At 34.6% G+C, this 20589-nt stretch overlaps 1 protein-coding gene across 10 annotated transcripts in view; it reads right to left on the bottom strand.

Moving 5' to 3' along the window:
- The window catches only part of LOC144961495 (uncharacterized), a 56323-nt gene extending 41619 nt beyond the window's left edge, over positions 1-14704 (bottom strand). For 5 of the 10 annotated variants that reach the window (XM_078894668.1, XM_078894671.1, XM_078894686.1 and 2 more), the window contains exons 1-8: positions 14427-14697; positions 11720-11811; positions 8676-8796; positions 7423-7515; positions 6314-6430; positions 5549-5644; positions 5074-5256; positions 3428-3588 (exon numbers count right to left, since the gene is read on the bottom strand). In XM_078894668.1, the coding sequence (XP_078750794.1) occupies positions 3428-3588; positions 5074-5256; positions 5549-5644; positions 6314-6430; positions 7423-7515; positions 8676-8796; positions 11720-11811; positions 14427-14510 (947 nt within the window). In that variant the 5' untranslated portion in view covers positions 14511-14697. Of the gene's footprint in view, positions 1-1975; positions 2036-3427; positions 3589-5073; positions 5257-5548; positions 5645-6313; positions 6431-7422; positions 7516-8675; positions 8797-11719; positions 11812-14426 lie in introns of all 10 variants that reach the window. The other 5 variants (XM_078894677.1, XM_078894694.1, XM_078894661.1 and 2 more) reach the window with 4 other exon arrangements.
- Positions 14705-20589: the final 5885 nt, after the last annotated feature.

Genomic DNA, 20589 nt, shown 5'->3' with positions numbered 1-20589 from the left:
TATTATATTATTATGATTGTTATTAAACAAACAAAATGAAAGGTTGTGTTAGGTTTGTTGCAGGTATTGACTTTGACCAGTGACAGCGAAGTTCAACTAAGTGGTCTTCAGTTCAAGTGGTCGCTTTAGGAGGTATTTGCCTGTCAGGATCACAACTTTAAATGGTCTTGGTCGCATCAGGGAGGTTTCCATTAGATAGAGGTCAAATATAGAGAAAAAACTCAAGGGTGGTCTTTATATAGAGGTGGACTGTATTTAGTTGAGATAAACTGGCTATGAACTAATAACTTAGTATCACTAACAACCGTATTGTCCATTCAAAACTACAAATGTTGATATAAGTTTGTAACCAGGAAGATATGGTTGTGACAAATCTTTTAAATTTGTCCAAATTCAAAACATCCAGTATGAACTTATACCATTTATTTTCATGAGCAAATTGCACACAACTTCATTTTCCTATATTTTCCTTCATATCTCTGGACAATAGAAGTGCATCACCCTAAATGCATTGACACAATTTTTCATATCAATATTGTAAATCTTAAATGCAAGACCTATTAAAACCATCATCTGTTCACATTTATCCAACCATTGATCAGTCGTATCATTTTGGACAGTGTAACATTAAATAATTTATGACGATTCAGTGCATCAATATGGACGATTCATATCGTCCATATTGATGCACTGTTCTATAATCACAACTACATTTTTTCAGGTCACATCTCAAAAACAACTCTGAAAACTCTTATAAATCAAATGATATGTAAATCTAACAATGTCAGGATCCATTATTAAAGAACTTATGTCAATTTTGTTTGTTTCCAAATTCAGACTGATTTGTAATATAAATTAGAAAGGTATTCGAACCAAACAAGAATACAACTGAAATAAGTTGGTCCAGAAAGCTATTCTGATAATTACAAAAAGATAGTCAATGGGAATACATCCATAAAAAAGGATATTTAACTTTTATCTTACCTAATTTATCATTCTTATGACAAGATCAATAGCAAAAAATGCAACTCTGGCTTCGTACTTAAAAGAAGCAGGAATCAAATCACATCATTGTAACTGCTCTCTTAGTGAACAAGCGTATGTTTGCAGTTATAAATTGGTAAACATAAATTATTGCCTAGGAATAATTATTTCCAATGGTGACTCTAAAAATAATGTAACACATTTCACAAGCATGTAACTGACTAAGAGCTTAGAAAGAAAAAGAAAAAAAAAAAAAAAGAAAAGGAATGCACCAAAGCATTGCAAGGGTTGGGGGAGGGGGGAAGGAGAGCATTAAAATAACACATTTAGATTTTATGTTTCATTTAAAACCATAATAAAAGACCTGAACTGATTCTACACATCTAAACAGAGAACCTTACACCTTAAAGTATTGCACCAACCATCATCTCGACCTAACCGTTCTCCTTCTCAAAACACAAGACACTTATAAAAATGCTGGCAGTTAAATAATACTGCACTTGTCACACAAACTCACAAATGACAAAAAAGATTTGGACCTTTTCATAGTGCAACATCCACTAAACAGACAGGCTCAAAGCACTGTAGAAGATGTCCCAGGCAAAGAGCACTGTTTAACATTTAACATATAGGGCAAGACATATTGCATATGGAGTTCTGTATTACATTTTTTTTTCCATTTGAGATAACGCCGTTACCAGACATGTACTCATTTCACATGAGTAAGGTGAAAAAAGTGGATAAAGAGCCTTTTCCAGAGACTCAACTTTGCACTGTCTACAGAGGGACTTGAACTAGGAATCGACTACTAATTGTCATACCTGTGGACCACAACCATTCCAGTATGAGATATAAATACCCCATCTAGCAAGCCAAGTATATCTATTTATGACAGACAATCGATACCTTATTTTAACACAGCACTCAAATAGAATTTCATCTGATAGAAAATTGTATTGGCAGGTTCAAAGCTTGGGAAAATCTCACTTACGTATCTCTCATAAGATCAAAGTTTGCAACCCCTAAAAAAAGTGGAGATTCTGACAAACAGCTGTAAAAAATAAGATAATGAGATGAAAGCAATGGAAAATTACCTATTTCCCCCTTTCCTCTGATCATCTTATGTAATTCTAAATTTAATTGTTTATTAATGCACAATAATATTCTACTCAAGAATATGTATTTCTTAATAGTAGTTAGGGTTCTATCTTAAAAAATTAAAATTGAGCTTTATATAGTGCAATATCCACTAAATGTGCACAAAGCGCTTTACAAGGGGTCCCTGGTCAACAGCAACATTTAACATGTAGGACGGGACATGACGTCTATTAGGCGATATTACAATTTTTCGGACAAAGACAACACTGTTAACGGCCAGGTACTCATTTTACACCTGAGTACGGTGAGAGAATGTGAGTAAAGAGCCTTTTCCAAGGACTCAACTATGCACTGAGCACGAGGCTCGAACCCAGGACCTTCCGATCCGAAAGCGAGTGTCATACCACTAGACCACATAGCCGCACTTAGGACACTTCTTAGGTCAGAGAAAATGCAGATAATGGTATGGTCAAAAGATTGTAGATCTACATTTACAAATACCAAACACACAGAGCAAGTCAAATGGATTTGTTCAAAACTGGAAACAGAATTAGATTCCAAGAGCATTCATCTGTGTAATTAATGTGTGATCATCTACAATTCATTGGACGCCCTATGCTCCTCAATAAGCAGAGGAGTAAATTAAGTAAAATCAATATCCAACAGGAAGATGATTTACAATGAGAGGACTTAAGCCATGGCTAGGTATTGAAAAACCAAACAATTTCATATTTCAATCCTAGGCCCAGCCCAGCTGTTGAAAATAAAGCCTTCAAACAATTTTGAACATGGTGATACATAGTTGGATGTGTATTAATGACTAAAGGAGTCATAAGTAAGAAAATGAACTGGATAGACTCAATTACCTGTGTTAACGACGATTCTGAGATTGACATATAATTGGGCCAGAATTCAGGCAACCATACAACTGGTTTAAGAGCATTTAGTTTTTTTTTACATTAGACCAGTATGCTGGCAAGATGGTGGCAAACCACTAAATTTCCCACCACATGAAAAGCCAAGGATAAAATTCAAGGCTTGAATGTCTCAATATATGAAAGAATTTATGTTTTGTTTTCCAAACAAGTTGGTGCCATTTGTATTCAATTCACAACAAATATCATACCCATAGATCTTACTTGTGTAAACAGAGAGGAGTTTGCTCACAATTTTGACAGAACAAAACAAAAACAAGGCACTCAATATTGGGTGATGATACAGAACCAAAGTCACCATATAAATTAAAAAACAAAACCCTTCGTATGTCAATTCTGTCCAGAGGAAATTATAGATAATAAACATTGATTTAAGACACAGAGATTCAAAGTAATTGTTTTATTCTTACCTAGCTGTTGTTGCAGTTGTGATTTCCACACCAAGGTGATGGGGTTTTGGTAGAGAACACAAATAATGCAGTGTTGTCGCACAAAATACACGAATAACACCTTCAGAGCAGCCGACAAAAATGTGCTCTGTTCCTGACGTAATACAGTTTGCAGACTTTGTCTGTAAATTAAAAAATGTTTAAATAATAATAAAAAGAGAGTGAAAACGATAACTGTCCATGAATAATAATTTTAAAATGTAGTGAAATCATAACATAAGTGTACAGCTCAAACAACGAGTGGCCATAAATAACAATGATTTTTGTAGCACATGCTCCCCTCCTTTTTTTTTTTGGTTGAAAAAATACATGGTAAAAAGAATTTCATAAAATCAATTTTTGTACGTTGCCAATTTCAGAGTGATTGAGATGACCAAGTGGTTGAGACTCTTAACATTCATTAACAACTTTCATTTTAAGATTTGCTTTAAGCCTATTTCTATGGTGTTTTCAGTCTTTTTTTAAAATTGGAACAATTTCTCATGATAACAAGCAGAGGCCTGAAATTCTTTTCGAATATGGCTCATATATCTATTTCAGAACAGCTTTTGTATCATCAAGGAGGAAACAAATCCAACATGCTTCCTTTTACCTTTAGAAGAAGCATAAAACTAATCGAATGTTACAATCTTTTTTTTTCTTTCTATTTTCAATCCATTTTCACAGAATGCCGTTTATAAAAATACAATTATCTTATCAAAGGGTGGATCATACACCCAGCACATTGAACATGTTTGCATGTTCTTAACTGTTTCAGTCCCACACTAAATCATAGCAAGTCCCGAGACCCTTAAAAATGCCTTTCAGACGAACACTACGACATTATATTTTGGGCATTTTCATGGCTTATGTGGAAATACAAAAAGACATGTCAGATACCAAAACAGAGGGAATTGAATGAAGACTCCATTTGATCAAAATTGAATTTTATTTTGATATTATGTAATCATGTAAAAAAAAATTAAAAATTGAAAAATTAGAGAGAAAAAAATTCACCAACCTTCTGCAGTCTGTGAATTGCTTTTTTTACTTTTAGATGTCATTTCTACACATAATCACTTAGGCAATCCATTTTTTTAAACACAGAGAAAATTTGACAGATTTATATCAATAACTTGTTTTACCCAAACACAATGAGGTCTGTTTTCAATGTTTATTATGGCTACTGAATTTTGTTACCCGTACAAGATAAAACAACACAAACAAGCAAACTCCACTGAACAACATATCAACCGGTCTGTAAAAGATGTCAAATCATACTGAGACAGGGTATGTAACCATTAAAGCAGTTTCGCATTCGAAAAAGCAAAGCTATAGGTGAAAATTAGTACTGTTTGGCTAATTTGGCGCAAGGGACTGAATAAACTACTTTTTGTCTCTCAGAGTGGCTCATGGGACTGAAACAGTTAAACTAAGCATGAATATATTGATAAATATTCAAAAATTATTATCACGTTCATTTCACATCTTTCAAAAATTGTAGTGCTCATAAATCCTAGAACAAAATTTAAGAAAGAGAAGAATAATAGGGTTAAAAAAATGATTACAAAATCTAATGACACAGGGTTTCCTGTGAATTATTAACAATTGCAGTTTAGTGCACTTACCCTTAATTCAACCCATTTGTCCAACAATCTTTTCTCGTTTATTTCACATAATAATCCAGACTGGGTAATGACGAAAAACCGACCACACATGTTTCCTTTACCACTGACAACATCACAGAAAAAATTGTCTTTCTGATCTCCCAAAATACCTGAGCGCCCAGCTAAAGGCACAGTCTGATTGATCTGTCAATTATAAATTTTCAAGATTATATATATACATACATATGGTCATATTATTTAATTATATAAATATAGGTTATATTATGCTTACCATGATATTTAAAAAATAATGAACAGTCAAGAGAACCCCTACTCCTATGAAGAGAAATTCTTTCATTAGATATAAGGTCGTAAAAATAAAGAAAAAAGGTAAAAAGGGAAGGTTTGATTCTTTAAATGCCCTTAAGATTTCAATGTAATACCTGAATGAAGGAAGTGATAATTACAAATTACGAGAAGAAAAACTTATCCTCACCTTTGATCTTCGATCCTCAAGATACCAGAAACGGACATGACGATTGCCGACAGTGACAAAACATTTGCCATCCTCTGAATAGGCTATGGCACTGACCTAAAAAGCAGGATAACGAATGAAGAAGAAAAAAGAAGAAAAACTAGTAACATGGTTGAGAATCTAGTATGACATGTAAAAATATAAGACATAAATACCACTTAAGTGAACAATTTTAGAATTTTTCAACCCCCCCCCCCCCCTGGAAAAAAACAAACCAAAAAAATCCAAAAAGACGGCAACTCTAAAATGTTAGGTAAACACTGTTTGAAATAAAAACAAGAATGATCAGTACTATGTCGCCTAAGTCAAGTAGAACAGAGAACAGAGGAGAAGCGTTATTACAATATCAAAAGTCTTAATGACGAGCTCTTAAAGAGGCGAAGCCAGAATTGAATAAAAAATATAACTATTTACCAAATTTGATATTGACAAGAACAACTTATGACTGTCTTAATATGAAATCAATTTACAGCATTCACAGCAAAATTATTAAGATAATTATAATCACAAAAGCATTAAATATTCCTTTAAAAATCTTAGCTTTATAAAAGGCAAAATTGTCTGAATATCTTAGCTCTTGTGGGAAAGAATATTCCTAATGCATGGACCAAAACATGGGATCACCATCTTGCAATAATATTTTGTTCCCCTTTTTGGTAAACAAAGAAAAAGAGTAATCAGCTGAAGCTTGATGAAAACAGATAAAGTAATGACTATCATTTTTACCTTGCTGGATACATTATTAGAGGCCACCTTGTTACCAGACTTCCAGTTCCAGACAATTATCCTCATGTCATGCTGTGTACCAACTGACACTACCTCTTTCATGTTGGGAGAAAAAGTCTGTGGTGGAAGAAAAGATGATGAATGTAACGGATGAAAAAGGTCTATTTTAATCAACACAAAAGACAATGTTATTAAGTAATTCAAATCATTATGGCGATGTTTTAGATTTCATCAGTTTCCCTGACAGGAATAGAATGTGAAACAAATCAAAATTCACATTTGTACATCCAGAGAATGGTTCACAATGCACTATAGAATAACGTTTATCAGGGATAAATCAGTAATATTTTAAATATTACAACCCCCTTTGGGTCACCTTAACCACTCAGCCACTTCGCCCCCCCCCCCCCCCCCCCCCCCCCTTAAAACAATATGTCAGGATGAAATCAGTGCTAAAAGTTTAATTTAAATTCAAAATCCCTAAAATTACAAAATTTTTGCTCTTTGCAGTTCATGAAATGGCACCCATTCATCCTTGAAACACAAAATAATCTCACTCAAATTTCATGATTTAGATTTAAAATTCAATGTGCAAAACACAGAAAACTATATGAGTGGAGTTTTATATGTGACCCTCCCCGGTTATAAAATACCATTTTGTTGGGGAGGGTCACATGTGAAACTTTGGATAGGATGCTAGCAAAGTTGCCAATTCAGGAGGCAAAAATTGACTGAACTTTTAGGAAAACAAATAGTCTGACCACTTTTCTGAGTGTTAAGCTCCAGTAAAAAAGACATTATGTACTTACTTTTTTTCGTTTAGCAGGTGATTGGAAAATATACTGAGAGGGTTTACAACATACTGAATTCCATAAATATATGGAAAATTGGAAAATTCGTGCTAGTCTGCCACAAAATACTTTCCACCAGATCTCACAGACCCAGCTACCCAATCACTGCTGGGTGGACAGAAAAAATCTCAACTGCACCCGGGAACGATCACAATCCCTTTGCGTGTGAAGTGAATGCTCTACCAATTGAGCTTCCCCCCCCCCCCCCCCATTCATATAGATATCCAAAATATAATGCTAAGATTACACAATACCTACCACACAATTGATGCCAAATTTGTGCCCAAGTAATTCAGCAACTTGCGTCTTTTCTGCCACATCCCATATTCTAACGGCTGGTTGATGACCATTCTAATGATTAAGAGCATAAATAAAATTAACATGCAAGAAAATTTACATGTGTTCAGTGACTAAATACATATAAACTTGCCATCTTTTCATAAACAAAATTAGGGAGATTTTTGGGCAAATCTGGGATATGAATGAAGATATATTTTCTGGAATAGTTAAAAATTAAATCAGAAATGAGTACAAATTTATGCCAGAAATTTCCGTGTAAATTTGACAGAATTGGCAGGCCTGCTAATTGGACTCTAAAATATTGCATTCAATGCTTTGTCAGACAAGATAGAAGTTCATTTCAAGTCATAAGTGAGGTGCTCCTTTTGATTCCACACTCATAAAGTATCTTTTAAGATAAAAAGTGCTACAAAAACCATAGGATCTAAACTCGACCCCTTTTTGATTAGAGCCCCCCCCCCCCCCCACACCAAAATACTATTTGCAGGATTTTAATCATTTTAACCTTTCTTGATTATTTGTTTTTTAATGGGCTATACTTTACAGCACATATAACACTTTAAGATCATTTCAGCGCCAGTAAAATGAAAGATGATAGAGTCAAAATATTTGGATAAAGCTAACAAATGCTAAAGAAAGATTAGTAAGACAAAGGGGCCCCGTTCAACCAAGATCAGAAGTAGGTATAAGAGCAACATATCCTTGAAATCATCTCTAAGTTCCACTATGCCAGAGGATCTCTGCCAAACAGGTTGCACTCAAATAGTTATTCATGAAATATTATCATCAAAGATTCTAACAATGACAAAATATATAATATGGAGTAATGATTTACAAGAAAAAAAAAATATCACTTCCATTTTTTTAAAAACAGAATCTATCTGTTTCTCTCTCAACAAAACTGGTCAGAGTCCTGGTGAAACAGTATGGTCTCATTCAAGACTAAAAAACACAAAGCCACAAAAGGAAAAGCGGGGAATCAATGACGCAGGCCGAGTCAACATTCCTCAAAAAATGCAATTCCACTCATCACCTTTTATACTTCAGACATCCTCTATTTGCTCTAATTTTGAAATTTATTTCTTAACTGTCATTGCTTCCTTTTTTTTTAAAAAACAAACATTATATATCCTGTCAATAAAAATTCAACATGTCAACAAAAAAAATAAATAAATAAAAAGACAATGTCTTAAAACGATACATAAACTTACCTCCCCCGTAACCAGGTATTTCCCATCCCTGGAAAAGGCAACAGCAGAAATAAACTTCCTGCAAGAGTTGAATATGTGTGCTTGTTTGTTCCTCTGAGGGTTGAAAAGTACTGTGATACACCTATGACAAGATATGAAGTGAATAGAAAAGTGCCAGAAGACAATAGAGAATGAAAATTTTTCGCGGCGGTGGTGGGGTTTGAACCTGCGACCTTATTGGTACGACAACTCCGCCTGGCAGGTGAGAGCGTGGCTCTACCGTGTGAGCTATCAACGAACACAAAAATATTCGTTTCAAACTCAAAGTCATTACTAGATCCCTCTCTCACCCACTTCTTGAGACCGCCGATTCGTTCGTACACCACCATCGCGAATAATTTTGACCAGCAGTTAAGCTTAATAGCCAATATTCTCAACACAAACATATAACATAGAAACGATTGAGACATTGAGTATGCTCCGGTGTATGGGGTGAATTTTTAATTCAGAAAAGTGAGTGGAGCAGGCACTTATGTTGGTAACAACAAGATATGAAGTGAGTAGAAAAGTGCCAGAAGACAATAGAGAATGAAAATTTTTCGCGGCGGTGGTGGGGTTTGAACCTGCGACCTTATTGGTACGACAACTCCGCCTGGCAGGTGAGAGCGTGGCTCTACCGTGTGAGCTATCAACGAACACAAAAATATTCGTTTCAAACTCAAAGTCATTACTAGATCCCTCTCTCACCCACTTCTTGAGACCGCCGATTCGTTCGTTCCCACTTCTTGAGACCGCCGATTCGTTCGTTCCCACTTCTTGAGACCGCCGATTCGTTCGTCCCACTTCTTGAGACCGCCGATTCGTTCGTTCCCACTTCTTGAGACCGCCGATTCGTTCGTGTACGAACGAATCGGCGGTCTCAAGAAGTGGGTGAGAGAGGGATCTAGTAATGACTTTGAGTTTGAAACGAATATTTTTGTGTTCGTTGATAGCTCACACGGTAGAGCCACGCTCTCACCTGCCAGGCGGAGTTGTCATACCAATAAGGTCGCAGGTTCAAACCCCACCACCGCCGCGAAAAATTTTCATTCTCTATTGTCTTCTGGCACTTTTCTGTGATACACCTATGAAACAATAACAGAAGATTGAAAGAAAAAAAATTAGGTGGCGTTTTTATACACCCCCGTTGGAGGTGTACAAAAACGCACCGTTTTTATGCACCTCCGTAGGCGGTGATGGGAAATTAATGAAAATGTTGCTGCATACGTCCATGAGGTTTAAATAGTTTTAAATTGTAGTTTATCACGCTGCTTAGTGATTACCGATGTACAATGATAATAAATTAAAGAATAATAACAATAATTTAAAAAATCAAAAGTAAAAAGAAACATGGCACACAAATACTGATCTCAAATAAATAAATAATTTTAGAAAATTAAAATCGAAGTTTCTTAAAAACATGATAAAAAGTTTTTGAAAAAAAAAAAAAAGAAGAAAGAAAAAAACCCGGTACTTTCAAGGTTGGAGTCTGACAGCTTGTCCACTGCGCTACGGAGCCACCTGCCTATTCATCACATTTAATAAGGTCTTTCTAAAACATTATTTTACCTTCAATGCAACTTCTATTTTCTGGTTTTATATTTCGATTTTTTAAATTATTATAATTTTTATATAAATTTATTAACAAAAACATCCTACAGATCTCACACAATATAACTTTCGCCATGTCCAAATACAGAAACACAATATCGCTAATGAAATTGGGTGGAATGCGCATGCGTGACGGAGGTGTATAAAAACGATCCGTTAAGATACACCGTCAACGGAGGTGCATAAAAACACTATATACACATCCTCTTTCAATTTGTGATAGAATACAAGAAAAGGTGGTAAAACAAGAAGGAATCATTGACAGATTTATAGTCCCTTGTTTTGTTCATTTACTTTTACAAGCATTTTGTGTTCACAAGATTTCAACAATGTATTGCGTTAAAATCACTCCATTTTAAAAAAAGAGGATGACTAACTGAAAGAAAGCAAAAACTTCATATTTCTGAATGAGAAGAGTCAGCCAGCACTGCTGCATTTAAGCTTCCTATTTAGACTACATTTTGAACTTTTTCCTCATCAGGAATGTTTAAGCCACAAAACTCTGAACAGACCTACAATTGTTCCATCATTATCATATATATACATACAACATAAGTAGTTGAAAGGAAATGACTCTAATAATATAATAAAGTTATAGTCCAATTCCCAATGATGTAAATATAATTGAAAACAGTACAATAACAAATTTTGGTCATGCGCCAAAAAATATCTTATAACTCGTTACAGTTAAGCAGCATAATCAGTTAAGACAACATGCATGTTTATTGAGGTGAGTAACAATAGCAATACAAAGCAACCCTTCAGTTGTTTCCCTAAAATTTAATCCTTATACACGTTATATAATTTTAATAAATTCAGCATTAAAAGTAAATAAATCATTGCATCATTTCCAATCTCTCATTAATTATTACTAATTTTTCAAATTCGCCAAAGGGTAAAGTATAACATACTACCATATAATAGGGAATGGCTGGTGATAGGCTTGATGCTGTTTTAAATTATAGTCCGTTCCACAACACATATTGACGTGTATATCTTCACAACCTTCTGATGGATTTTAATGATAACTGGCTCGACCACTAGAATTTTTAGTGAGGTTCAGCAGATTTTTTTACATTGGTTGCAATACCATACTTTGGGATTCTTCAAGGAACATAGAATGAGGCACCTGTCTAGGCATTCACAGAAGAAATATATAAATTTAAATCCATCAAACAAACGTCTATTGTTAAGGTGAATCAATCATGTTGTGCAATTGACGGAATTCTGGATTAATTATTTAGCTCAATTGAAAGAAAAGAAAAAGAAAAGAACACCTTTAGTACCAGAAATTTGGTTCAAACATAGGAGTACTCTGGTTATAGCACATTGCGATATATTTGGACATCCCCCCTCCCACCCCGCAAAAATAAGCCGATTCCCACCCCATTAGAAAATAATCATTATTATATTACCCTGCAGGATAGGCAATAGTTCCATTGTTGGAGTCACAGTCGAGACTAGAGTTGGTGCTAACAGTCACTCCAAGAACTCGTTCTAACTTGACCTGAAAAAAAATGCATAATTATAAAATCAGTTCTGGACATAGAAATAGTTTATACTCATAAATGTAGATACCAAATCTTTATTTTTTAATGAGTTGGGGGTCAAAATTGTTCCGTTCATCCAATGTTAAATTTTGGCCAATGAGCACAGAATTACTGACAAATTTAAAAATTATAAAACTATTGTTTACAGATTGACATATATACATGAGTAACTTGCAAACCTTTTCTAAATTAAGAGTAATGTTATCATCCGTTGACACAATTGATTATCTATAAAATCTGCTTGGGCATAATGATCACTCATCAATTTGACATTGGGAATAGCCATCTGGTGCCAGATTTATTTGCCAAACTTTATTCACCAGACCAATTTCGATCATTGATGGCTAAAAAATATTTGTCTTGATCTATATCATTATCTACAACACGGTAGTATAATAATCAAAATAGACGAATGCCTATTTGTAATAGCCTGATCTCCCTGCAAATATTGCGGGTTCTCCAGTTACATTAAAAAAATAATGTTAATTTTATAGAAGGATAAAACGATTCCCTTACACTCATCAAATTTCAATTCTAAAATATGTTACATCTACATACACTATATGACTCAAGAAAAAAAAAAAAATGAAAGAATGAATGCGTTTGCCACCTGTTTCAGTCCCTTGATCAGTGACAGATTAATAATCACAAGGACTCACTCATCTGGGACTAATTTTTCAGTAATGTGGCTTATTGTTTGTGTGTGATTTGTAAGTTTTATTCACTTGTAGAAATCATCAAGTCCTTTGAACTAATGTATTCATTCCCTAATCCATGCTGTTCAGTGATACGATGAATGATGATGATAGTAAACTTTGACCTCAGCATCGATTCCAAAGTCAAGACACTTTATCTATTCGACTCACTTGACCGGTGTTAACGTAGAGTCATTTTATTGTGATTGTGAGATTGATTGCACAAAGAGGAAACCCAACAGGGTACTTGTACTGCATGAAATGGAAATTTGATTTTATTCATCCAGTTTGGAAAATAAAGGAAGTATTATGGAGACCTTTGAGCATTGTAATCTACATAAAGATTCATTTCATTTTATGCAATGAAGAAATAAAACAAAGGGGTAGGAGGGGTCATTTGACTCCCTTGAACCAAATTCATGTAATCGCCCATTTTTATTGCTTCTCAACAGAGGGAAAGACAACCACTACAACTGTATCTGTTTTTGTGATATATTTTGTTGAGAGACGACTATCATACAGAAAAGGATTGCTAATTTGTTAAAATTTGAAGTCCAAGTTCCAAATGCAGCCTACATCAGTTTTTAAAGAAAAGGGCATTGTTTAAAAAACCCATCCAATCAAAAAGAATTTGATTTCTTAATTCAGAAATACCATAAGTTGAATAATAAATAAGTCACAAGGAAAATTGGTCATTGAATTGAATGGTTTCGACAAATACTCAGGTTGAAACGGTTGAAATGGTTTGACAAAGTGCCAAATGCTGATCTTTGGACAAGAACAAACCAAGAACAAATGGATGTCCAGGTCAGACGCTTAAAGTGGCGATGGATTGGCCATACCCTGCTGAAAGAGCCCTGTAATATAACCAAGCAGGCTCTCGAATGGAACCCAGAGGGCAAGAGGAAACGGAGTCGCGAAGCCTTCGCCTTCACCAAGATTTGTGCGTCTCCAATACATGGAGTGAGGCAAAGGTCTGTGCCAAGGACAGAAGAAGATGGAAGAGTGCTGTTGAGGCCCTATGCTCCGCCAGGAGCCAAGAGGCATTTGTCAAGAATTGAATGGTTCCCTGCCTAAACTGCCAAATCATAATCTTATACTTATAATTATACGTTATACGGGCTATGAGTGTCTGGTTTGTTTAGGCTTAGGGGTCTTTATTCATTCACAGATACATATATATATATATCTTGAAATATCTCTTGTTGACTATTTTATGGGCTATCTAATAATAATAAAGTAATAAAGGAGGCTTGGAATGTCGCTGTGATTACAATAGATTGCTCCAAATTTCAAATCTTCAGAAAATAATCTAGATCTAGTTGTTATTGGATTGGTGTTGCCTGAGTAAGTATTGGTTTATAATTATAATATTGTTTCTAAAGTTTAGGCTAAACCTTTGGTCATATCTGAAGGTTTGTACATGGAAGTTCCAAATAAAAGCCATCTGTCACAATAAAGCATTTGATAAGAAATAAAACCACCACTTTGCTCTAATAAAACATCCAAAAACATACAAAAGGGGTGAAAAGATGATCAAAAACGATCAATTTCTGCTGCTTATCCAGAAGTAATGTAATATCGACTCTACCTAGAATGTCATCTCATCATTATTATTACAAAGTATAAGCATCCTTTCACGAAGTTTTCAGAATGAGCCCATCTTCTATTTTAAACTTTAACAACCACTTTCAATTTTTTCAACAATATAACAAAGATGAACTAAAAGTTAAAGACTAAAGACTCTAGAAGGAACTTTTTTTTTTTTTGTTTTTTTGTTTGGTGAAAAACGAAAACACCTAATGTCTAAACGTTAACGACATATATAGTTCTGAGGTCGATCTCAAAAGAAAAAGTTGATTACAGGAAAAACTTACTCGTTGATCCACAGGCAAAACTTTAGTCTTGCGTTTTACCGACGGGGATCGAAGTATTTTTCTTTGTGGTTTAATGATATCCATTCTTCGAAAACAAATTTAAATCACAAATTATCCCATAGTTCATCCTTGAGTCCCCCGCCCACGGCTAAACGAGTTATCATGGCTTGACTTAAAGGAACACAGACGGTTCAGTAAAGTGACATCATTTTCTTTCACTTTTCCGACTGGACAGGTGAGACGGTTCGTTCGGTGGGTGACTGGAAAACTTGAAAACTGAATTATCGATATGATCAAAATACCGATATAGTCAGGCTGTCGATATGATATTATTAACAAAGTCGCGTTCCATTTTGCACCTGTGTAAAATTATGTTAATGCAATTGCAAATGATGATGCTTGAAGTAAACATGTAAATAAATACTTAATACACAAATAAAATTAATATGTACTATTTAATATCCAAATTAATCTAGATATCTAAATAAACTGAAGGTTAAATCCAACTTCATTTATTTATTTATTTATTCATTTATGTATTTATTAAATTATTAGTCATCCATTTTTCGGCTTCTGAGAACTCCAAATTCCAAATATGTTTGCGCTCTAATCAATGACCATGTCAAAAACGACACATTTGCGAAAAGTTCTGACAACTTGAAGAAATGTCCAATTACCGACTGATTTACGGTTAAGCAAAATATTCACCGATTCTGCCACTCCCCTAAAACACAATAATAGCCAACACACAAAACTGCATATAACTTCAACGTTTGCAGTGAAAATTGATCATATCTCTCAATGTCAAACAGTGAGTCGAGTGACGTCAACGTCATTCATTCTCCCAAATTATTCAAATAAGTGAAATGCATTTTTACGTTTGTCAAAACTTATTAATGAGTTCTCTGTGTGAACATCACAGCGATTTCAAATAGCATTTCAAAGGGCTTTGTGATTTTTTAAAGTAAGTAAACAAAATTCATAAATTTCGCACCACCAATAGAACACACGAAATGAATGAGCAATAACACTAGACGCTACCTCGTTTATTTTTTATTTTTGTTTTGTTTTTTGTTTTTTTCTTTGGGGGGGGGTTGTTTTTGTTTTTCAGTTGTTGTTTTTTTTTTTTTTTTTTTTTTTTTTTTTTTTTTTTTTTTGGGGGGGGGGGTTGTTTTTGTGTGTGTGTGTGGGGGGGGGGGGTGTTTTTTGTTTTTATTTTGTTGTTTGTTTTTTTTTTTGGGGGGGGGGTCCTTGTAATTATAATTTAGTCATTGATCAAGTTACTGGAGAAGATGGCATATGCCCTCACTCAATTGATCAATTTGTTCAACTTGATTCATCGGTTCTTTTAAAATGTAGTTAAATAAGGCAGCAGCGGCTTTCATTTGTAATGAGGTAAAATTCCAGCCCGGGCCTAAGCCATACCAAAGCTCTAAGCCTCAACATTCGTTGCCACCTTGTGTTTTATCTCTCATCTATCGTCCTCTTTGTTGACAAAGGGAAAACTCGAAACGTCCACATTATTAGTCCCCGTTTATAAAATGGAGCTGAAATTTTGCATCGCTCTTGCTTTAAACTTCTTTTTTTTTTCAAACTTCAAGCAACATTAGTTAGCAATCTGACCTCAGGTAGCTTGGTTGGCAACCATATCTTTCTTTTCTTATCACGTTTTAAATTGGGTTTACAAAACGCACTCAGTAGACTTATTTAACCCAACATAATATAACGTGAAAAAATAGGATCCTTGTTGTGTTGTACTCTGAAATAACATATTATTATCTTTAAAAATTTGGCCAGACTCGTCCTTCAAGTTAAAATAACTCTCGTCTTGTCAAAAACTCTCAAACCTAGCTTTTTGAAGTCCCACGTTGTAGAGTTTTGACAAGAAGTTCATTTTAATCGATCGATAGGTTTGAGGGTCGAGTATAATGGCCAATTTTTTTTCAACGCGTTTTTTCCCCCCAGAGTCTGTCAGTATTACCCTAGAAAGAGGAGCGGTAGCTCTCCTCTTTCTAGGGTATTACTGTTATTGATACCAATGGTAAATGTTTATTATAATATGTGACCAGCCGCCTCAATTCGGTATTATATATATATATATATATATATATATATATATATATATATTATGTATAGATAGTATGCAGATGACGTCACTCAGGCCTTTGTTATTGTTTTTGCCATCCGCGTTTGAGAGTTGTTCTCACTAAACTGTATTAACCAGACTATAAAAGTTCATGGTTACACAGAGTTTGTGTGTTGGTCCGTTATACTTCCGGATGGCAATGTTGTGAACTCCTTGGCCAAGCGCATTCTATCTATACGTGTGTGTTTGTGTGTGCAATATATTTATGTACAGTGTGTATATGGATGTGTGTGTGTGTGTGTGTGTGTGTAATTGGATGTGTGTGAACTTTTGTTCGTATGTCCGAATCTGCAGTGTGTAATGTTTTTTTTTACTGATGGTCAATGTGAAGCACTTCGAAGCTTCGGCATAAGCGCTATATTTTTTATTATTATTATTATTATTATTATTATTATTATTATTATTATTATTATTATTATTATTATTATTATTATTATTATGTCGGAATTGATGGTTCACCCGTTACTAAGCACTAACTAATCAGAATATTTCGTGCCATTTACCCCGTTTCGTCCCCTCGACTATTTATGTCCTGTATGAAAAGGCCTGAAATACCCTTAATGTCAAACACAATATAAATAGGTCAGGCCTGTGTTAAAATTGTGAGTGATGCTCAGGATCTGTGGGGTGTATACTCCGGATGATAGACAAGCTTTTAAGGTGGCTATGGTTCACGGTCAGCGGTTAGTTTCAGGGCCAAAACATACTTTATTTTAAATTTTCGACTAAAAAATAAAACAACTTAGATGTTTATTCGACTAGTTTTTATAAAATATACGACATCTGACGTATTTTTCAAAAGTGTATGCACTGTATGTTGATTGAAGAACTGAAGGCATCCATGATCCATGTCAATAATTGACAGGCATAGCAACAAGAGGTCACAGAGGAACCATCCTTTTCAAATATCGACCGATTTAAATGACCTCTATCTTGGCAAAAACTCTCAACCCTGGGACCTCGCGAGGTCGTGTCTTTCTAGAGTACGGCAGTTAACTGCTTGAAGTGTAGGACGATAAACGACTACATTGATTCTTCTGTTGTTAAAAAAATGTTTTAATAAGATAAGGCCAGAAACCATGACAATGCACTTAAAGAGTTGATGATTTAAATATTACATGAAACAGAGACGAGAGGAGACCTTTCACCACAAAGGTAAGACAGGGCAAAATAAAATAAAAAAGGAAGCTGCGATTCATGTCTGACGACGTTGCTAGCGGAAGGCATCAGATGTCAGGTCTGTGCGTGGATTAAAAATTATTTTTTTAAAATATGTCAGCTCTGAAGTTGTGCCATGCATTCAACCGATAATACGTAAAAGAAACAATTGCGAATATTGTCTTCTGTTTATTATTATCATTACCATTACAATTCTTGTTATGTATTCATAATAACATCACTGTGTAACGAGTTTATTGGAATGGTTTGCGCTATTGTGTTCCAAACAATGGGGGTGAGGTTTGGGGATTGTAAAAACATGTTGGTACCTGAGTAAGCTATCACTTTCAAACACACGCTCATCTTTATACTTTTGGTCTCTCGCTCCCTCCCTCTCTCTCTCCCTCCCCCCTCCCTTCCCCCCCCTCTCTCTCTCTCTCTCTCTCTCTCTCTCTCTTCTCCTCATACACCATCTACTCTGACTCTCTCCTCTTCTCCATCTCCTCTTCTCTTCTCTCTCTCTCTCTCTCTCTCTCTCTCTCTCTCTCTCTCTCTCTAACTATCTATCTATCGCTATCTCTCTATCTCGCTATCTCTGAAAGATGCTGTGCGCTTGGCTAAGAAACTCACAACATTGTCATCAGGAAATATAACGGACCAACACATAAAACTATGTGTAACCTTGAACGTTTATAGTCTGGTTAACCCAGTTTAGTGAGAATTACTTTATAAATATGAATGACAAAAAACAATAACAAAGACCTGAGTGACGTCAAATTCGTTCTATCTTTATGTTTATTTAATGATCAACTATCTCCCAACCATTGTCTCTACACCTCTCTCTCTCTCTCTCTCTCTCTCTCTCTCTCTCTCTCCCTCTCTCTCTTTCTCTTTCTCTCTCTCTCCCCCCCCCTCTCTCTCTCACACACACACATACACACACACACACTCTCTCTGTGCGTATGTATATCTTTCTCTCTTTCATACACACACACACACACACACACACACACACACACACACTCACAACTGTTTGAGAACGTGCGTTAGATATCGTTCATGACGATTCGTACATCAATGTTTCACCTTTAAAGTTTAAAAAGTGATATCTAAAGATTATCTTTCTTTTGTTCTTTTTTTTTCGTAATTTTTTCCAGACCCTTAGTACGTACTCTGTTCAGGATTGTCAAACTGTAAAAAAAAAAAATGGAAGAGATGAGGAGAAGAGAGAGGAGAGAGAGGAGAAGAGAGAAGAGAGGAGAGAGAGAGAGAGAGAGAGAGAGAGAGAGAGAGAGAGAGGTATCAACAATTTTCACTCTCCGATAAAAGACTGTTGGATTGTTTGGAAATGTGTTTTGCAGCTTCGTCGTGTTGATTTGACTTGCTTTTTAAACGTTCCAAGTCAGTTGCTTTACCTGTACTGGTGTCGTATTTCACCACACGTATGCGTTTGTTTGAACCGATTTACATTACGATGATGAATCGAAGTGTTTCAGTTATATTATGTTTGGTATACCTACCTCGATTGTGGTAGTAGTAGTAGTATGTATAGTAGTAGTAGTAGTAGTAGTAGTAGTAGTAGTAGTAGTAGCAGCAGCAGTAGTAGTGGTAGAAATAATAATAATAAAAATAATATATATAATAATAATAATAATAATAATAATAATAATAATAATAATAATAATAATAATAATAATAATAATAATAATTAATAATAATAATAATAATAGTTGTAGTAGTGTTGTTGATGTTGTTGCAGTGGTAGTATAGTAGTAGTAGTAGTAGTAGTATAGTAGTAGTAGTAGTATTAGTGGTAGTAGTAGTAGTGGTAGTAGTGGTAGTAGCTGTAGTAGTAGTTGTAGTAGTAGTAGTAGTAGTAGTAGTAGTAGTAGTAGTAGTAATAGTAGTAGTTGTAGTAGTAGTAGTAGTAGTAGTAGTAGTAGTAGTAGTAGTAGTAGTAGTAGTAGTAGTAGTAGTAGTAGTAGTAGTAGTAGTACTAATAGTAGTAGTTGTAGTAGTAGTTGTTGTAGTAGTAGTAGTAGTAGTAGTAGTAGTAGTAGTAGTAGTAGTAGTCGTAGTAGTAGTAGTAGTAGTAGTAAGTAGTAGTAGTAGTATAGTAGTAGTAGTAGTATAGTAGTAGTAGTAGAAGAAGAAGAAGAAGAAGAAGAAGAAGAAGAAGAAGAAGAAGAAGTGGAGCGGTGATGGTGATGATATATTTATCGTAAAGAGAATATTATGTGTAATAGTTTCAGGCATTGAAGGTTCACAGGTTCGTGATAGAATCTCACAAGTGTCGACACCCTATTGATGGGATTATGAGGTGTTCGATCTTTAATGCAAAAGTATTTGGATATCTACATCTCTAACTCTATCAGCGGCTGTTATAATACAATGTACCAACTGATAGACGGTACAGAAATTATGTTTATAATAACACCGACCAAATTATGAATGGCCAATAAATTAAATAACAAAATTTATTGCTTTCTGATATATGCCATTCGGCCCGCTTTTCTAATACGATATCTTTCAGAGTAAGAGGATTAGTTTAAGATTGATCATAAAATCGATTTATTTAAGTTTCATAATTTGTAAAATCATTAGTGATAATGATAAAATGATAAAATAATAAAGTCATGAAACACGTTAACTGGTAAATTTAGTTTATACTTTGTACCTACTATGAAAAGTTCACATGGTTTTAGATGTTTCATTTTAATGTGGCTACGTCATAGAAAAATCACATTTTGTAAGCATTCGTCATATTATTATCTTTAAAAAGTTTAAAAAGTGATATCTAAAGATTATCTTTCTTTTGTTCTTTTTTTTTCGTAATTTTTTCCAGACCCTTAGTACGTA

The sequence above is a fragment of the Berghia stephanieae genome, chromosome 1 (genome assembly GCF_034508935.2).
Source record: "Berghia stephanieae isolate SIO BIC M18660-M18661 chromosome 1, UCSD_Bste_1.3, whole genome shotgun sequence".
Classification (NCBI taxonomy): Eukaryota; Metazoa; Mollusca; class Gastropoda; order Nudibranchia; family Aeolidiidae; genus Berghia; species Berghia stephanieae.
The sequence above is the reverse complement of the archived record's forward strand: the minus strand, read 5'-3'. Positions and strand labels throughout refer to the sequence as shown.